Source organism: Otolemur garnettii, unplaced genomic scaffold, assembly GCF_000181295.1.
Source record: "Otolemur garnettii isolate 467f Iridium unplaced genomic scaffold, OtoGar3 scaffold00146, whole genome shotgun sequence".
Classification (NCBI taxonomy): Eukaryota; Metazoa; Chordata; class Mammalia; order Primates; family Galagidae; genus Otolemur; species Otolemur garnettii.
In genome coordinates, this window is record NW_003852541.1 from 4,455,311 (window position 1) to 4,467,859 (window position 12,549).

Below are 12,549 nucleotides of genomic sequence, written 5' to 3' on the forward strand. Positions count from 1 at the left end.
AAAAAAAAAAAAAAATTAAATATCAAAAAAAAACTCTGCCAAGTTTTCATGCTAAATCACCCAATACTACAGTTGTTTAATATACAATTTAAAGTCTATGGTCCAAGTCAAATTACCTATGACAACCCATCTAATAAGCAGTGCTATGTGCCTAAATTTAAAAACAACCTTATGGCTGGGTGTGGTGGCTCACGCCTGTAATCCTAGCACTCTGGGAGGCCAAGGCAAGTGGATCACTTGAGCTCAATAATTTGAGACTAGCCTGAGCAAGAGCAAGATCTTGTTCTCTACTAAAAATAGAAAAAATTAGCTGAGCATCATGGTGTGTGCCTGTAGTCCCAGCTACTTAGGAGGCTGAGGCAGGAAGATCACTTGAGATCAGGAGTTAAAGTTTGCCATGAGCTATGATGACACCTCCCCTACTTGACCCAGGGCAACAGAGTGAGATTCTGTCTCAAAACAGCAACAACAAAAATGTTACCAGACTTCAAGTTATACTACAAGTCTATAGTGATCAAAACAGCATGGCGGGGATGGGGGTGCCCATTGCTCAGTGGTTAGGGCATAGGCCACATGCTCCAGGGCTGCTGGATTTGAACCCAGCCTGGGCCTGCTAAACAACAACAATAAAAACAGCCAGGCATTGTGGTGGGTTCCTGTAGTCCCAGCTATCAGGAAGGCTGAGACAAAAGAATCCCTTGAGCCCAAGAGTTTGAGGTTGCTGTGAGCTATGATGCTACAGCACTCTACCGAGGGTGACAAAGTGAGACTCTGTCTCAATAAACAACAAAAACCAAAACAAAATAAAAAACCAGCATGGAGAGATATAGATCTATGGAATAGAACAGAGAATCTAGAGATGAGCCCAGCCACATATCACCATTTGATCTTTCATAAACCTAATAAAAGTATGCACTGGGGAAAAAGAGTCCCTATTTAATAAATGGTGCTGGGAGAAGTGGTTAGCCACATGTAGAAGATGGAAACTGGAACCACACTTCTCACCATTGACAAAAAAATTGATTCTCACTGGATAAAAGATTTAAATTTAAGACACAAAACAATAAAAATTCTAGAAGAGAGTGTGGGGAAAATGCTTGAAAGTATTGGCCTGGGAAAAGATTTTATGAGAAAGACTCCCCTAACCATGGCAATTACAGCAACACCAAAAATAAATAAATGGGATTTGATCAAGCTAAAAAGCTTCTGCACAGCTAAGAGTACTACAAACAAAGCAAACAGATAGTCTTTGGAATGGGAGAAGATGTTTGCATGTTGTGAATCCAACAAAGGCCTATAGAGAATCTACAGAGAACTCTCACTAATCAAGAAAAGAGCAAACAATCTCACTTCTGTGTGGGCAAGAAACTCAAACTGAAACTTCTCTGAAGATGACAGATGAATCATATGAAAAAATACTCACTGCCATTAATCATCAGAGAAATGGAAATCAAAACCACTCTGAGATATCACCTAACTCTAGAAAGATTAACCCACATTACAAAGTCCCAAATTGCAGATTCTGGTGTGGATGTGGAGAGAAGGCAACACTTCTGCTGCTTGAGGGATTGCAAACTGATAACAATCTTTGTGGAAAGAAGTATGGAGAATTCTTAAAGAACTAAAAGTCCACCTTGCATTTGATCCTGCAATTCCATTACTACGTATCTAGCTAGAAGAACAGAAATCATTTTACCCCAAAGATATCTGCATCAAAATGTTTATTGCAGCTCAATTCATAATTGCCAAGTCATGGAACCCGTAAGTACCAATCAACCCATAAGCGGATTAACAAACTGTGGTGTACGTATGCTATGGAGCACTATTTAACCACAGGAAAAGATAGAGACTTCACATCTTTTGTGTTTATTTGGATGGACCTGAAACACATTCTTCCTCGCAAAGGATCTCAAGAATGGAAAAAAACAATCGAATGTACTCAATACTAATGTGAAATCAACATATAAACAATTAAAGACACACACATGAAGGATAAAACACAAATATAGCCTCCTATAGGGAGAGAGGAGGGAGCCAGGGAGGGCAATTGGAGGGATCTACCTAATGTGCATAATGTAAGGGTGCTCAGCACACCCTCTAGATGAAGGGCTCTACTACAACTTGAACTTTACCTTGGAAATGAGAACAATGTAAACTAAAAATTTGTACCCTCATATGAATTTGAAATAAAAAAATGAAAAGGAATAAAATAATCCATAGAATCTGTACTCAAAAAAAAGAAACTTAATATAAAAAAACCTCAGAGTTAAGTGTGACCTCATAGAGAGCCAACATGGCCATCTGGTCCTTACCAAGTCCTTACAGCTTCCATGATTAAAAACTCTATATTCCATGACCCATCATAAATATAATCCAAATTGAAAAACATATATGTTAGTGTGGTGGTAACTATTTCAAATTACTAAAATAAATGATAACCAATGTTTGGTTTGTCAAATCCATAATCCTGAAAAGACAACCAAAACTTCAGGTACATTTCTGCTACCCAACGGGCCATTTAGACGTTAATAAAAAAATTTCATTCAATTGTCATTTTCAACATATGATTATGTAAAAGCTTTTCCATATAAGAGGACCAACATCATAACAATAATTAAAAGGTTATTGAAAAATGTTTCTTACGGCTCGGCACCTGTGGCTCAAGCGGCTAAGGCGCCAGCCACATACACCTAAGGTGGTGGGTTTGAATCCCCAGCTCGGGCCCGCCAAACAACAATGATGGCTGCAACCAAAAAAATGGCCAGGCGTTGTGGCGGGCGCCTGTATTCCTAGCTACTTGGGAGGCTGAGGCAGGAGACTCGCTTGAACCCAGGAGTTGGAGGTTGCTGTGAGCTGTAATGCCATGGCACTCTACCCAGGGGGGTAGCTTGAGGCTCTGTCTCAAACAAAAAAAAAAAAAAAAAGAAAAATGTTTCTTTCACAGAAGATTCTAAGAAACTCCAATGATCCATACTTTTTTTACTAGGCAAGTTATAAAACAGATATGACATACAGAATAACATTAGACAAAGCTAAATTGACTGAATTGCATTGGTCAAAGATACTACAAATTAAATATAGTCAAATCTAATTCCAGTAAAAAATATAAGTTAATTCCTTATAAAAAAGTCACTAATAGGCCTTTGTGCTCCTAGTAATAAAACCTCATATACCTTCTCCTACTAAAGGCTAATATGACAAAATGCTATAAGACTTCAATACATTATTTTCATCAGACAAAAAAACCCCAACTTTCCATGTTCCACTGATGAAGACAATCAAACCATCTACAATCTAAAACCTGAAGACTGTGTCTTCTACAAACATTAAAAAAAGACTGCCCTTGCCACCCACACTACAACAAAACTTCAGAAACTTAAACCTTGAGTTTATAATCTTACAACTCAAAGGGCACCTTCAGAGTGTTTAAACTATACCCCCATTAATGATCTTAAAGTAAATAAATAACAATAATGAAACAGAAAAAGTTTCTCCCCCCAAACAGGTGGCATCTTAAAATAGAGACAACTTTCCCAAGATTGCAAATCAAGACTTCCTTACTATCTATCATGAGACTCTTACTTCCTTACTTAATGACTCTAGTTAACAATAACACTAAAAAAGGGGTCATTTATATATACAACCAGAGGATATACCTTTATTTGTAAAAAACTTTCATGATCAACCTTATACAGAATTTTATACCTTCATAAAATCAAAATAAGAGGCTAGCATAGGTGAAAAATTTTAATGATAGCTTTCTTACTCCATAATCAGTCACAAAACAAAACATTAGTCCATTCCTCTTAACCTATATTATAGGTTAAAAACATAACCAAGCGGCCTTCACCCTTCTAAAGGGACATCATTCATTAATTCACCTTTTTCCATGATTAAAAATAAATGAGACAATAATTAAAATTTATCCCTCATAATAGACTATCCCAGATTCTACTACACAGGCTGTAATTACACAAAAGACTTCTTCAAATTCTCTTACCAAAGTCATACTAAATCATAAAATTACTCCAAATATTCACTGAATAAGCTAAAAAAACTCAAACGAGAAACCTGTTACTGACATTACTTATTGCACTAAACACATTAACTATTATAAAAATTCAATTACAAAAGTTAATAAACTTACTACTTGATTAAAATGAAGAGATTCTTCACCAGATTCTTCTGTAATCTATTTATTTTTAATTAATTTAAAAATACTCCAAATTCTTAATATTATCCTCCTAATAGTCATAATAGTAGTCTCCCTGGTAGGCCATATTGGCTCAAAAGTTTTAACTATTTACATACAGCCATCTATAATACGTCAAATGGTCTGACTGAAACAACAAAAACTCAAATAACCTGAGAATGAGTACGCTATAATCTATAAATAACATACTGAAGCCAAAACCCCCAAAGAATAATAACTAAAAAATGGCACGAAAAGCCCTGTTTTGGTCACACTCTCACCTAAGTAAAAACACAACAACAAAAAAGTTTTAAACAAAATTCTGAGGCTGTTTATTTAGACTAAACTAATATACCATGTCTCAGCAGACCAGACCAAACCAAGATAGTCAATCATACTAAATATGACATAAACTAAAACTTAAAAAAATTCTAAAACAGTCAAAATTTCCTCCTAAACAGAAAAAAATTCCCCTGTACTATATAACCCTTATAAGAAAGTGGAAATCCTTATTCCCACTTCACAAACCCAGTCCCCCACACCATTTTACTATTTCCCAGTGAGATTTAAGACCAAATACATTTACAATAATAGCAAAATAACATCAATGCCCAAAATGTTGGTCAGTCTCTCAAAATTAAGAGGTTGACAAAAAAGTTATGAATTTTTTAGCTTAAAATTATCTTCTTACATATTTTAAATTTAGCCTAAAGGTTTCTCTGTACATAATAAACTATAATCTAAATTCATAAACAGACTATAATTTTTTTTTTTTTGGAGACACAGTCCTCCTCTGTCCCCCTGCCTAGAGCCCTGGTGGCTGTGAAAAACAGAAATGCTGCCATAAATACAGAAAACATTAACTAGACACTGAGGGGATTCGATTTACAACCCGTAGAGACAACTCTACACAGCTCACTGACACTGGCGCTTTACTGCAGCCTCAAACTCTTGAGCTCAAATGATCCTCCGCAGCTTCCTGAGTATCTGGGACTATAACCTCCTGTGACCAACTAAAGAATATTGGCCAAAGGCTGGTGCGCTGCGAAACCCTGTTCCAATCAATCTAGTTGTTTCTGTACCCTACTTTTCCTGTACATAAATCCTCTTTTACCAAGCGGCAACAGGGAGGCTCTCTAAATCTCTTCTGGTTCGGTGCTGCCTGATTCATTAATTGTTTACTCAAATTCCCATAAACTTTACTCAAATTCCGATAAACTTTACTCAAATTCCAAGGTGACTGATTCTCTTAATAGGCCTTTGCACCTGCTACTTGGTTCTGGTCTAGTTCTGGTCTATATTGTTTACAAGGCAAATGCCTACTCATTCGGAGATGCCCAAGTCATACATCAAACATCTTTGTGGAAACTATCCCTGTAGTGTCTTCCCTTCCTAAGGCAGGCCCTTTACATGTTTTCCCATGAAAGGACCTCACCAAGGCTGGGTTATCCGGGTTGCCTGCTGGACCCCAGGCAACGGGAAGACAGGCACTTACCTTCCTGATTGGGAGCAGCCCGCCCCGATACGCCCTGGCCCACGAGGAACCGTGAGAGAATGCTCCTGTCGGGGCTCTCCAGCCTCCTCTGATCCTCCTTGGCGCCCTCCACCATGGCGCGGAACCGCCTTCGCCGCTCCGGTGACTTCTGTGGATGCACAAGCACACCCAAGGGGGGCCAGTCACCCACGGGAGAGGAGCCTCTCACTCCCAAACTCCCTGCCTCACCTGCAGTGCTGTGGGCTTTAGACGCTGGAGCCCACTTACCACGTAGGGGTGGAAGGCTTCTCGCTTGGCGCGCAAGAAGTTGGAGAGGTTGCCGTACTTGCAGAACTCCACGATCACCATGAGGGGGCCTGGGGCAGGCAAAGCAAGACCCAGGGCACGGTGGAGGGTCAGCTCCCGCAACCGCACCCCTACCGGCTACCACCCACTCCCCTCCTGCGCTCCTGCCTGCAGCAGCCCATCCCAAGCCCAGCAGCCCCCCTTCCACCTAGAGCGCCAAAGCACCCCAAAGGTCTCGCCCTCCCTCCAGGCGTTCCGGCTCTGTACCATTGGGTTTGGTGCACGCCCCCAGGAGATTGACCACGTTGAGATGGTTACCGATGTGAATTAGGATTTTGAGCTCTGACATCAGGGCGCGGTGCTCGCTGGCTGTGGCTCCCTCTGGATGGGACACAGTAGCCTCGCACAGTGCACGATTTGCCCTGGCCTCTGCCCTAATCCCCCTCCACTCCACCTTCCCGCCACTGGCTTAGTCAGGGCACTGTCAACACTCTTAGGAGAGTGGGGAAGGGCAGTGCAGGGTCTTCAGGACGTCTTTTTTTGGCCCCTCTGAGGCAGAGGATTCCAGTGGGAGTCTGGCTCTGACCCCTTTGGCCTCCCTGTAGAACCATTCTTGAGTCTGACTCTGAGCCTCAATTTCCCTTCCTGCATCACAGTCCCACTGACCCACCCAGAGCTGCTGCTCCTCACCAACTCCTCTTCCCTTTGCACCCACTGACCCCACACCTTTCAGCATTTTCACTGCCACGGTGTCACAGACGCTGCCTTTGTTGATGCCAAAAGCTGAGGCTTCTACCACCTTCCCGAAGGCGCCATGGCCCAGCACTCTCCCTGTGAGCAGGGATCCAGTTGCAGGTGGGCCATATGGGGGTGAGGGTGGAGAAAGGTAGCAGTGGTGACCTGTCTGGAGGGCCAGGAAGGCAGGCCTAGGAAAGTGGGGAGCCTCTCTGCCAAACAGGAAGGGTATGGGGACCAGGAGGGGGAAGAGAGGGAGAGGGGAGGCAAGCAGGAAAGACCCACAAGTGTGATAGGCCCACCCTGCTCTGAGCAGCAGGAAGTGACCTTGTGGGGGCCTGGGAACTGAGAGCCCTGGCTATGGTTCTGGAGACCCAAGCCCAGATGGTCAGGTCAGGCCAGGTGCGGGCCAGGCCGACCTTCCTGGCACCAGTTCTGAGAATGAAGGGCTTTCAGGCACTCCAGCCTGCCAGACTCTGAAACAGCTGAAGCTGTCTTTGCCAGGCAGGGTGTGGTGGGGGCAGGCTGAGTGCTGGCCTCACCCAGGTGCAGCCGCTCCCGGGGGAACTCCCACTGGCTGTCGTCATAGGACAGGTATTCACACTGCTCTTCCAGAGGCACCTCCTCGGGGTCCACGATGATGGACAGGTAGCCAGTCTTGATGTCTGCGTGGGCCGGCTGGGGGGTCCGGGTGGGGACAGTTCATTGATTTGGCCATACCACCGCAGCTTGGGTGAAACTTAGGCCCAAACAGGATGGCACTTCCTATGGGGCTCTCAGTCAAGTAGGTGACAGACTTTTGCACCTTAGAGCCCAGCAGGTATGGATAGGAAGTTTCCCTGGAGAGGAAGTTGCTAGGTGAACCTGGATGGGGACCTTATTCTTTCTAACGGACTGGCCAGATGGCGCAAGAGAGACCCAAGCAGGAGCTAGGGAGAGGTTCGGCAGGGGGAGGAAGTGCTCACCCTCCTCAAGTTACAGAAGATGAGGAGGAGGAGGAACCAGAAGAATACTGCGATGACCCCGGTGCCCACGAGGATCACGATCTCCATGCTGCCTTTATCCTCGGAGCCTGAGTGAGCAGAAAGGGGCCAGTGTGTGCGTGAGGAGAAGAGGGTGTACCCTGCGGAAGATGCCCTTCTGGGTGTATAACACAGCGACCAGAAGGCGCCAACTGCGGGCAGGAGGTGGGTTGAGCCGTGCAAAGGGGACGCCAGACCTTCCACTGCCACGCTAGCGGAGGAGTTGACGCAGCCCTTGGCATTGCACACGCTGCACAGATAGCGCCCAGCGTCCTCCTCGCGCACGCGCTGGATGCTCAGCTTTTGGTTTGAGTCCGCCAGGTCGATTCCTGCAGGGGGTGAGGTGGAGATACGAGTTCGGATGGGAGGAGGGGGCTGGCTTTGAGGGCCTCTGAACCCGCTCTTTGCCCGGGCTACCCTCACTACCAGACTCTTCCTCTAGTAGCCTCTCATCTTTGTACCACACGATGCTGGGTACGTGTCCTCCGGCTACCAGGCACCGCATCTCCAGGGAGTCACTCACGTTCACCAGGAGGTCTGTCAGGTTCTGCGTGAGCCGAGGGGCTTCCAGGGCTAGGGGCAGGGGTCGAGGAGGAGGTAAGCGGAGCTGTATTAAACAGGAGGGGGACCCCTGGATGGGACCTGCTGGCCGGGAACAGAGGGTGGAAGGATTGCTGGAAGCTGAAGGAAAGTGAGGGTTTGTGCTCAGTGCAGGAAGACTGAGCACCTCCACCGTGGGGTCAGGGAGGGGGACGCTCCTGCAGGGCCCCACTTGTGAAAGAAGCTCCCAGGCCCGTGCAGCGCTAGAGGCAAAGCTACAAACAGCGATGGCTACATAGGAAGCCTGGCCCTTCCCGCCTCACCCTGCACTGACAGGTACTTCTTGTGGCAGTGCTTGTCGTGGCTGCGCCTGTCCTGCACCTCGCACACATAGTCGCCCTCGTGCTCCGGTGCCACGTGGGGGATGTTCAGACTGAGGGTAGCGTGGCGTGCCCCAGGAGCCGGCTCCTCTAGGCTGGCAGCCAGCGGAGTGGCAAACAGGTGCACGTTCTTGCAGTCAAGCAGCAGCGGGTTCCCTTGTGCATCGTGCAGCGTGGACAGATTGAGGCGGTACCAGCGCAGATGCTCGTAGGTGTAGTTGTCTGCTTGGCAGCTCAGACGCACAGGCTGGCCCTCTAGGGGCTCCTCAGAGGGCTCGGATTCGATGCTGAAGCCGTCGGGGATGGCTGGAGAGGGAGGAGAAACCTCTGTGACTCTGCCCCTGGTGTTTACTCCCTACCCACTTGCTACTGTGCTGTGATAAACGGGACTAGCTCTCTGAAGTTAACCCCACGGAGTCTCTTCCTACCTCCCCTCATTTTCTCTCCTGGAGGAGCCCAACATGGCTGCTTCCCCTACCTCTACCTAGAGTCCAGATCATCAGAAATTCCTCCTTACCACACTCAGGGGGGACTTGAGACCACACCCCACCACTGTCCTCTTCTTGAGACCATTTCTTCATTAACTTTTTTAGTGCCACACTTCCAATTTCCTTTTGTGTTTCTGCCACTTGTCAGGAGCTTGTGGGCTACCCCCCTCCACCCACTTCCCAGGTGTTTTCTGGCTTCATCTCCCTGGAGGTGCCTTCATCTACATTCCTGGATCAAGGACTGTCCCCCTCTCCCACAGCTTCTTAGCTCTTCTGAGATCAGAATGAGTTAATTATGGACCTTCTCCCCAGGGTAAAATGCACATGCCAGCTGCAGGGCTCCAGAGCTTGGGTAGGGGTGTGGCAGGGACTGGATCTGGGAGGAGCTACAAGAGCATCAGCCATCTTTGGGGAAGGTGCCTCCAGGGCTGAGGGCAGAGGGTGCCACTCCAACCCCGGGAATTAGCACCTAGTCTCTGTGCTGATGGTCTCCAAATCTATCCTCCCACCTAGACCCAGGGGTCACATAGACCCTGGATATCTCTCCTGAGTGCCCCTCAGTCATCAGAAACTCATTGAGCCCAAACCTGCTTCCTGACCCTGCACTTGGGTCTGTCCAAGGAAGTGGCCCTATCTAGGGGGTGGTCTGGCCACTCACTGGTCACATAGAAGTAGATGAGCCGCTCATCCTGGCCCACCTTGTTGAAGACCACACACTTGTACATGGCAGACACGTTGGCATCTTGGATCACCAGCTTGCTTACAGTCTAGGCAGATCACAGACACAAGGATCCATTTCCTGACTGAGTTCTCGTGATCTAGATTCACCTTTTCTGCAAGGAGGATGCTGTGGCCACCAGAGTAATAGGGAACAATGAGGCTTTGCCCTGAGATGATCATCGCTTAGAGACAGGACCAGAAATGGTGAGACAGGGAAAAGAGAGGTGCTGCCAAGGGCAGGAGAGAGAGGTGGCTCTCTAGGAAAGCCAATGGATAGTATATAGACAGTAGATATAGATCAGGCATCCTCAAACTACAGCGTGCGGGCCACATGCAGCCCTCCTAGGACATTTATCCAGCCCGCTGGGTGTTTTTGCTGCTGCTGTCTGTCCTGCTTAGCAGCTGACTTGTCCCAGGGCCTGCAGTCCGGTCCTCCAATGGTCTGAGGGACAGTGAACTGGCCCCCTGTTTAAAAAGTTTGAGGACCCCTGGTGTAGACTGTGTTGGCATTAGTAGGTAGCACTTGGCAGGACCAGATGTGTGGACATGGTGTGGAGAGGCAAGGAGCCAGCCTACCAACTGGGTCAGTCTAAGCCAGGGTTAGAATTCAGGCTGTGGTCACAGCAAGGGGCCAGCCACTCCTTGACAGGATCAGGCTGTGGTCTAAGGCTGGTCACTATGTGAGATCTTTGTAATATGCCCACATCAGCCTCAGGGCTATCCACAGCACCTCTCTAGGGCAGAGAAGAGGGCTGGGGGTGGGGTCCTAGGCTTCCAGAGAGACTCTGGAAGTAGAAGCTTGAGAGCCTCAGCCAGTAGAAAGCTTGAGATACATAGGAGGAGAGAGGGCTATTGGCCCTGCCTACCATCCAAAGACCACCTCCCACCCCCCAGCTGGGCACTTCCTGGCCAGGCCTGGAACAGGAAGAGGCTCTGGAGGTGTGTAGGAAAACAGGAAGTGACTGTAGGAAGTAGGTGCCTTTGTTCAGTGTCTCCCCCCTTCTCAGCATTGCCCACAGGCTGGTCCAGTGGCTCTGCGGCCTTCAGTAGAGACCTAGATAGCCCCCAACTGTGTCTGCTCCCAGCCTAAGTGTGGCTGGGGGTCCATGGCCTGACCAGGCAGCCTTGGACCTCAGCTTTCTTGTCTGGAAAGCAGGGGAGGTCTGGGCCTCCGTCCACATGCAGGCAGGGGAGCTGAGGCCCAGAGACTACAGAAAGGTCACTGACTTGCAGTGCTATTCCCAGAGCTCTACAGGCCAGGTGGGAACCAGGAGTAGGCAGAAAGGCCCCCTCCCACCTCCATTATTCTTCTCCCTGGCCCCTCTGTGGAATGGCTGGCCTGTACCTTATTCTTCCCCTCCACAAACTCATTCCAGGTGTCCAGGCTCTCGATGGAGTTCACAGCATCCTGTGTGGTCACCTCCCTCCAGTCATGGCACTGTGGCATGAGGTCCCGCTGCTGCCGCCAACTGTGGATCCAGGAAAAGCAAAGGCAGATCAGGGATCTGGGAGCCCCACATAGAAGGGTGAAGGTGTCTAGACTTAGTCATCTTCTCATACACTGGTGGGTAAGGCTGGGCCTCAGGGGTGGGGTGGGGGTTGTTTTTGGAGCATTGCCTTCCCCCTTCATGCCAAGGGCCTGACAACCCATCCTGCTCAGGTTGCTAGACACGGCCTTCCTTTGCTCACCAGACCTCATGCACACATGCATCACTCTGATCCATTCTCTTGTGTCCCTTTGTGCAAAGACCACCCTGGGTCTGCCCACCCAGCTCACTCAGGGCAGCACAAATCCCCACTCTCTTTCAGAAAGTCCTCTGCCCGACCTCTTCTCCTTGTCCTTTAGGAGCTGTCCCCTCCCTCTGGGCTGTGTGCATCTCCAGCACTTTTGGCTTCCTGTTGGATGGGTGTCTCAGGACCCTGGGGTGGGGGGTTGGTCTAGTGGAGGAATGAAGTGAGGCCCCCAGGTGTCCATCAGTTGGTACAGAGGATAATGGTGGGGTGTCAGAGGAAAGTAAATTTGGAGGTCCTGGCTGTGACCTATATATAGACCCCATGGTCTAGAAGAAATCTTTATGGGTCCTGGATATTTTGGGCTGGCTCAGGCCCCTAGGCCAACCCTACTGAGTGACCCTTGCTGTCCATGCTGGAGCCACAGCCCCTCTGCCCTGTCTCCTATCTGGGGTCCTGGCTTCTGGCTTGTCACACTAGGATCTCTTGTTAAAAGACAAACCTGAGCCATCATTCTCTTGCTCAAAGACCTTCACTGGCTCCCTAGTGCTTTTAAGACCCCTGCCTACCTTGGCACCTTTCTCTCCAGTCCCCTGATTGTCTAGAAAGTGTTCTTTCTAGCCTATCTGTCCAGTGGCAGTGGATGCTGGTCTGGAAGTGAATGGCTGAAAGTACTGGACATGTTCTCCAGGCCCCATCTGCCAGGCCTGACAACCCAAGGTCTGTAGCAGCACCTCTGACTTCACCTCAACATGGCCTCAGGAACCCTGTTCTCTTTCTCACAGTCCACCTCAGTGAAGGGGGAGCACGGCTCAGCAGTTGGGTGGGCTCTGTTGCTCACAGCTATGATGTTGGTAAGTTGCCTCCCTTCTCTGACCCTATTTCTCTCCATCTATAGGGAGTGGCATGAGCACTTCCCAGATGAGTAGTGTGTGAACATGCTCAGTGTTCATGGGGCTGA

At 48.1% G+C, this 12,549-nt stretch overlaps 1 protein-coding gene across 4 annotated transcripts in view; it reads right to left on the bottom strand.

Moving 5' to 3' along the window:
• FLT4 (fms related tyrosine kinase 4) overlaps positions 1 to 12,549 on the bottom strand; it is a 54,870-nt gene that overhangs the window by 22,649 nt on the left and 19,672 nt on the right. For all 4 annotated transcript variants that reach the window (XM_023518762.1, XM_023518764.1, XM_023518763.1 and 1 more), the window contains exons 11-21: positions 11,203 to 11,326; positions 9,796 to 9,904; positions 8,593 to 8,955; positions 8,156 to 8,302; positions 7,927 to 8,058; positions 7,673 to 7,779; positions 7,250 to 7,385; positions 6,699 to 6,803; positions 6,240 to 6,353; positions 5,955 to 6,043; positions 5,688 to 5,835 (exon numbers count right to left, since the gene is read on the bottom strand). In XM_023518762.1, coding sequence (XP_023374530.1) covers positions 5,688 to 5,835; positions 5,955 to 6,043; positions 6,240 to 6,353; positions 6,699 to 6,803; positions 7,250 to 7,385; positions 7,673 to 7,779; positions 7,927 to 8,058; positions 8,156 to 8,302; positions 8,593 to 8,955; positions 9,796 to 9,904; positions 11,203 to 11,326 — 1,574 coding nt within the window. The remainder of the gene's footprint in view (positions 1 to 5,687; positions 5,836 to 5,954; positions 6,044 to 6,239; positions 6,354 to 6,698; positions 6,804 to 7,249; positions 7,386 to 7,672; positions 7,780 to 7,926; positions 8,059 to 8,155; positions 8,303 to 8,592; positions 8,956 to 9,795; positions 9,905 to 11,202; positions 11,327 to 12,549) is intronic.